The sequence below is a fragment of the Erigeron canadensis genome, chromosome 2, assembly GCF_010389155.1.
Source record: "Erigeron canadensis isolate Cc75 chromosome 2, C_canadensis_v1, whole genome shotgun sequence".
Taxonomy (NCBI): Eukaryota; Viridiplantae; Streptophyta; class Magnoliopsida; order Asterales; family Asteraceae; genus Erigeron; species Erigeron canadensis.
This window is the reverse complement of record NC_057762.1, coordinates 12,949,195-12,956,320: the sequence shown is the minus strand read 5'-3', so window position 1 is coordinate 12,956,320 and position 7,126 is coordinate 12,949,195. Positions and strand designations below refer to the sequence as shown.

At 37.0% G+C, this 7,126-nt stretch overlaps 1 protein-coding gene and 1 pseudogene across 1 annotated transcript; one reads left to right on the top strand and one right to left on the bottom strand.

The window, feature by feature from the left end:
* Positions 1-617: 617 nt before the first annotated feature.
* On the bottom strand, positions 618-2,123 carry LOC122587733. The gene has a single exon (XM_043759894.1). The coding sequence runs from the start codon at positions 2,121-2,123 to the stop codon at positions 618-620; it is 1,506 nt and encodes a 501-aa protein (XP_043615829.1).
* On the top strand, positions 1,969-2,067 carry LOC122590345 (annotated as a pseudogene).
* Positions 2,124-7,126: the final 5,003 nt, after the last annotated feature.

Below are 7,126 nucleotides of genomic sequence, written 5' to 3'. Positions count from 1 at the left end.
ACGATCGGTTGTGTGTGTGTGTTTGTTGATCTCCCAATCCTTCTCTTCCTTCTTCAATGTTTCACTATGCTCCACAATCAACCTATCAACCAAAGCAAAAGACTCCCGTGTGTCTTCCTCACTTTCGTGAGAAATGCACTCATCAATGACGTCCGCCATAAAGCATTCGTCACTGACTACGGGGTTAGGAACACTAGCAAAAACATTTAATCTAATCTTACGGTTGCCAAAGGTCATTTCAACCGTACCCCTTCTACAATCGATTGATGCATTAGCGGTGGCCAAAAAGGGCCTACCCATGATGACATTGGGCTGCCTTATATTATCGCTTGGTGCAAAATCAAGAACCAAAAAGTCTACGGGGTAATAAAAGTCCTCCACCTTCACTATGACATCTTGGACAATTCCTCTTGGAAGTTTAAGGGACAAATCAGCCATCACCAAGGTGGTGTCGACTTTTTCCAATAGTCCAAAGTCATATTGGTCATACAACATACCCGGTAGGATACTCACACCAGCTCCCATATCCAAAAGTGCCTTATTCATTTTGAAATCACCAACTTGAATTGTAATTAAAGGCGCTCCAAGATCTTGGAGTTTAGGTGGGAGTATACCCATCACACGGCACTCACTTCCTCATTCAAGAAAATTTTCTTAGGAAGCTTATGATGTCGTTTTTGGGTACACAATTCCTTAAGATATTTAGCATAGGCCAGAACTTGTTTAATAATGTCAATAAGAGGTATATTGATTTTCACTTGTTTAAAAATTTCCCACATTTCTTCCTCATGGGGACCTCTTTTCTTAAGTGTAGGCCTAAGTTTTGGATCAATCAAAGCCAAAGGAAAGGGAATGGTATTACCCTCCATATCCTTTCCTTGTTTTTCAGAAAATTTTTCACTAGACCTATTGTTTTCTACCTCTTTAAAAGAGACTTTTTTACTTGGTTTAGGCAAAAAAAATTCCGGTTCATGCTCACTATCTTGGTCATCATCAACATCCTCCACCACACCATCAACAAGTGATGATGGAGGCACAACTTTATTATCATAAATCCTACCACTATGAAGGGTACTTACATTGTTTATCTCCACATTCTTGACATTTTTCGGACCGCCACTTTGATGTTGTGGATTGATCTTCGTGTCACTTGGTAGCTTTCCCGGATTCTTCCTTGATTCGGACACCTCTTCCGCCAATTGACCTACTTGCTTTTGCAAACTCTCAACCGTCTTGTCCCGAATCTCATTCTTCCTATCCATCTCTTTCAAATACTCCATAATCTCCCCGGTTGATACTTTATTGCTTCCCGAAGGTCCACCTTGGTTATTACCTTGTTGATAGTTCCTTGGATAGCCTTTATTGAATCCTCCCTGGTTTTGGCCACCTTGGTAATTCCCTTGGTTGTAATTTCGGTCTTGGAATGGTTGAAATGGTGCTCTTCCGGTTTGGTTATTTCCTTGAAAATTCGGATTGAGTTGATTTGAAGAATTTCCATACCGAAGATTTGGATGGTTTCTCATTCCCGGATGATAAGTGTTGGAGTTCATATAAAATGGTCTCTTTTCTCCATACACTTTATTAACTTCTTCAACTTGTTCCGGGATCAATGGGCATTGCAAATCTATATGTCCAAGTTCATCACAACTTTCACAAATTGGATATTCTTGAGAAACATGAGCAACACCTTGACTTTCAACTTTCCCCAACTTAGCAAACTTCCGTTCCAAAGCTTTAAGTCGATCTTTAGTGGCTTGATCACTTGTAGATGATGATGAAGCTATTGGATGTCTTGCTCTCCTATTCGATTGAGCTTGCCTTTTCGAATTCACACTCATTTTCTCCAAGAATTCCCAATCAACATCTTCGGGATTAGTCAAGAAAGTTTCATTACTAATTGAATTCACATCTCTTTTCTCTTCCGGTAGTAAACCATCATAGAAAGCCGTGATCAACTCCCATTTAGCAATTCCATGGTGAGGACAAGTTCTCAACAACTCATTAAACCTCTTGAAAGCTTCATGAAATGTTTCACCCGATTGTTGCTGAAAAGTTCTTATTGAAGTTCTTGCATCACTAGTCTTTTGCATCGTATAATACTCATCCAAGAATTGTTGTTGCATTTCAGCCCATGTAAAAGATACTACCCGACGACAATGATAAAAACCATTGCTTTGCTTTATCCTTCAAAGTGAACTGAAATAAGACTAGTTTAACTTCATCCGGAGAAAATCCTTGACCTCCAATGGTACCACAAATAGCCTCAAACTCCAACAAGTGCAAATAAGGCTCCTCCGTTGCTTTACCATAAAAACTTGGTAAAATACTTAAACATTGAGGTCTAACTTCAAAAGCTTTACCCTCAACACACCGGTGGTACTATAGGTGAGACATTAACGGCTATGGCGGGTCGGAAATGACTATCAACTCCTTGTGGTGGAGGTTGATAGTTCATGTTTGGCATGGCACGGTTGTGTGGTTGGTTAATGGGTGGGACTCCACGACGGTAGTGACGCGGTGGTGGTCCTTGAGGAATTCTTGGGTTGATGTATTGAGGTTGGTTAAATTGAGGATATTGAATGTTTTGTGGTTGCCCATAATCATCTCCATCATTCCAATCATATCCATCATCATGATTATCAAACCTCCCATCATTCCAATTATCAACCCTTTCATACACCGACTCCGTATACCTTGATCCTTCTCCAACAAAGGTTGGTGTTCCAGTTCGGTGAGGAGTTGTGAATCTGCTTCTCACGGATCGGGGTGGATGTTGTTGTTGAGATTGGTTTTGGGGTTGGACATTTTGTTCAAGGTTAGGTTCTTGTTGGATTCCGGTTGGTTGAATAATTTGTGGTATATTTCCGGGATTACTCATGTTTGCACGGTGAAGTACTCGGTTTCTCCTAGCTGTTTTCTCAATTTCCGGATCAAACAACAAAGGTGATTTCTTCTTTGAATACCTCGTATGCATAAACAACCTGTAACCTACACAAATAACACACCTAGCGTAATTCGGAAATACAAAAATGCAAAGAAAATAAACAAGCTACTAACAAAACTAAACTAATTCTTTTTGTATTTTCTAAAAATTTTAACAAATTGAAAGCAACTTTAACACTTTGCACACTGATTCCCCGGCAGCGGTGCCAAAATTTGATCAATGTCGTTGAACCGATCAAAATTAAAACTAAATACCAATAAATAGTACGGGTAAGTAGAGTATCGTATCCACAGGGAATCAAGGGAATGTGTTAAACAAATTAAAAGAGTTAATTGAACTAGACATAAACTTAAAACAATTTGATTGATTGATTTGTTTGATTAAAACTAAAGTTGATCATAAACTTAACACAATAATTCAATTAAATAGAAGGGATCATTCTCATGCTTCAAATTATGCTTTCTTTTATGTAACCTAACCTATATTCGTTGGAAATCACATAGACATGATTCGTTATAACGTTTGGATTGAATGAACATAAGAACTAAAGTAATCGGGTGTGATGATTCACGATAACGAAAAACCGAGGAATTGACACAACTAGATTTTCAATTCATTAAAATGGAATTACAAGTTCATGAGAGATTCTTTCAATAATCTATGATTAACAATAATTTGGAACCAAAAGATGGATGAAATTCATTCAAAGTCATAAACATGTAATCATTCATTCAAATCCAAACAACATTAGATGCAAAACACAATTAAGAATTAAACATCTAATCCAACATGAATATGAGAAAGGTTGAACATAAAAGTCTTACATACTTGTTCACATGAGAATGATCAAAGAAAACCTAGCCTGTTATCTTCATCATTGATTCTTCAATTAAGGCTTTGATCTCCATGAAAATATGAATTGATGATGAAATTGGGGTATTGTGTGTGTTAGGAAACTGCCCAAGGATGAGAAAATATGAAGTGGTAATTTCTAAAGTCGTCCATGAGGGAGTTATAAACTGAAAATTAATAAAACCCTTTAAATTCAGATTTTTGGTGCAGCTATGGCCATCCCAGACTGCCTCCTGGCCGTCTGAGACTGCCCTCCAGAAATGGCAGTTTTCTAGATTTTTGTCTTGACACTTCTTGACTTGATTCTTGACTTTGCTTGACTTGTTTATGATCCATTTAACTTCAGTTTGTCACCAAAGACCTGAAACACTTAAACAAACATAAACACGCCCTAATCGTCTATTAACATTCACAAAACATGTTCGTTTTCATACTTTAAGATTAGACAAATTAGGCGTTTATCAATTAACTATCAATTTAAGTCTTTAGACGTGTGGCTATATGGATTAGAGTATGAATAAGACAAGATATGTTTATTGAGTATTAGTGCCTTTCGGTTTTTAAGACTTGGAGCAAATGATTGAGGAAGACTAGTTGTCTCATAGAAATGCCAAATAAAGTTAAAATGAACTTTCAAAACATTAAGCGAATCAACGGATATCATTTACCTTCGCCGTATATGGCGTCATTATAATTAATTAAACGAGCCGACAACAGAAAAACGTATTGATTTTGTTTTGGTCATAAGTTTCAAATCGTAACTCCGTTTTTGACGATTCAAGCGACCACGTTTTCATAAAAGAGTCTTCAGATATGGGTCGAGCTCGACCTGGATGAGGTCGACTTGGTCTAGTTAGACCTGGTTGGGTTCGACCATGGTCGAATTCCACCATATTCATGCCTATATATAGTTTGTTCTTTCATTCCATCAAAAAGGTTTGACACACATAAGATTTCTCTCTAAGGTTATCTTTGAAAAACACTTTTTCATCACAAAAATCCAGATTTCATAGACAAGAAGAGAAAAGAGTTTGTCTTTCAAATCCTCTCTTAAATCATTCTCTCGATTTTGGTTCTAAACGCTTTCAATCAATCAAGTCTTCAATCTTTGATCAAGAAACAAGTGAATATTATCATTCTCTTCATCAAAAACTTGTGTAAGTTCTGTTCTTAATCTCTCCAATTCGCTTTTATATGTATATATATGTTTACTCTTTCGGTTCTTATCAAAAGCTAAGCGAATCATGTCTTTGATTGTTGATTGTGCAATTTCGGTTACAATTGTGTGTAAGAAACGAATTGAACCTTGACTAAGGCTTTGATTTGATACATTATGCACTCATGTAATTTGGATTTTGTGCAACTACAAAAATTGAAGATATCCTTTACTTGGCTAAAAGACTCTAAAACTAGTCGATTCCGTATCCAAGATTAAGGTTGTGCAATTGTCAATCACATGATGTATGAAATCGGTCGAACTTCACCCTTTTTGTACTAATTTGTGACACTTTTGTGCAATCAAGACTCATGGGTATGAATTGGCTAGCCTTAGATCTCGTTATTTTAACAAAATCGCGTCAAAATCGTTCGTTTTTGATTAAAACGCGTATTAATCCGACCCCGGCAAGGCCTAGCTCGACCTAGGCTGGTCTAGCTCTACCTAGGAAGGTCTAGCTCGACCTCTACCTGGTCAAGCTCGACCTCTGGTGGTCTAATTTGACCCTCTGATGACTTTTGTCGCTTAAACGGCTCGTAAGGTTCCTAGTTTGACCCGAAATGACTTGTTTTAACTCTCGGACCTTTAAGACTTGGAAAAGAATCATTTTGACCTCTGTCCATATCGAACTAGACCTGCCATGGTCGAGTTCAACCACTTCCCTACTCATATAGTCGATTTCATTAGCCTATCATGTCCATACACGCTTATTCGGTTCTTAAACTTGACTAGTTTTCTCAAAAGGTGTAGTTTTGGTCCAATTGGCTAACATATGAGTAAAATATTTTAAAATTACATCTTTGGGCTTTAGTTGGTCGAGTTCAACCATTAGGTTGAGCTCAACCTCTACTCGTTTCAGTTTCGTAAGCTTTTCGGTAAAATCTCCGGTTTCGTCTAGTTTTGATTAAAATTCGAGTGAATCTTATTTTGAACTATAAAATGATTTCAAATGAGGTTGTATTGATATAATAATGTGTTTGAACTTAATAAAGGACTTTGTTGTCAAATCCAGACTCTTGTTCAGTTTATTCGAATTTTGTCAAACGTCGTTTTAGAAGTTAAATATAAGACATGTGCACTTAAAGGCATTTCTAATAGGCTAAGACTCAAGACCAAAGACTTTCATTGTAACTTGTCATGTATTATTGGTAGGTGTTGATTGTCGTGGACTTTGATTGTGCTTGTCGTGCTCGTTCGTTATACTTTCATAACACTTTTCAGGTGAGTTTCGTAGCCCCTCTTTTTACGTGCTTTGGGGTGGAAAGTATACTGCTACTTTTTAAAACAGTTTGTCGATATTTATTTATGTTCAATATAGAGCTGGTTCTTATAGAGTTACTGATGCCATGTGACGTGCTTGTTTTTGTTTGTATGTGTGATTATGTGCTTAATGATTGTGCTTATTGAGACGTACTTATTGTGTGCATTGGAGACTTATATTAAGGCAAGTTGTTTAACTGTAAGGCCACCAAGGCAAGTTGTTGAGCTGTAAGGCCACATATCATTATCTAAGGCAGGTACTGTAAGGCCACACTTTGAGTACTTGGACTATGGCGTAGCTCTACTCACTATATATTGAACATCTACCTATTTTGTTTATGAAGAATCGACATAAGACTTATTTATTACTGTACTTTTTAACTAAAACCTACGAACTCACCAACCTTTGTGTTGACACATTTTAATATACTTTTCAGGTACTCAGGCTAATCAGGGATAAAGATTGCTTTGCTAGGCTTGAACTTCAGATATTAGTGCTCCTTTATTTATTGTCAGACTTTAAGGCTACATGCCTTGGATTATTTCTTTATGGACTTGGTTGTAATAAGCTATTTTAGCAATGTTTTGACTTTGAACTCATGTTTTTAGGAATATATTCATTATATTCTATTTCTTATAGAAGTATTTATGTAATTCCATGTTGTGCTGTACTTTTCATGACACCTCATGTTTCCGCCAATGGTGGGGTGTTACAGTATCATAATCATATTGTCGATACAAAGATGGTTGCATTTGATGGCTAACTCCTAAGCTCTTAAGAATATGGGAAGTTTACAGCAAGGCGGCGGGCTAGGCAAGGGATTATGATTGATATGTTAATTGAAACTTTACTG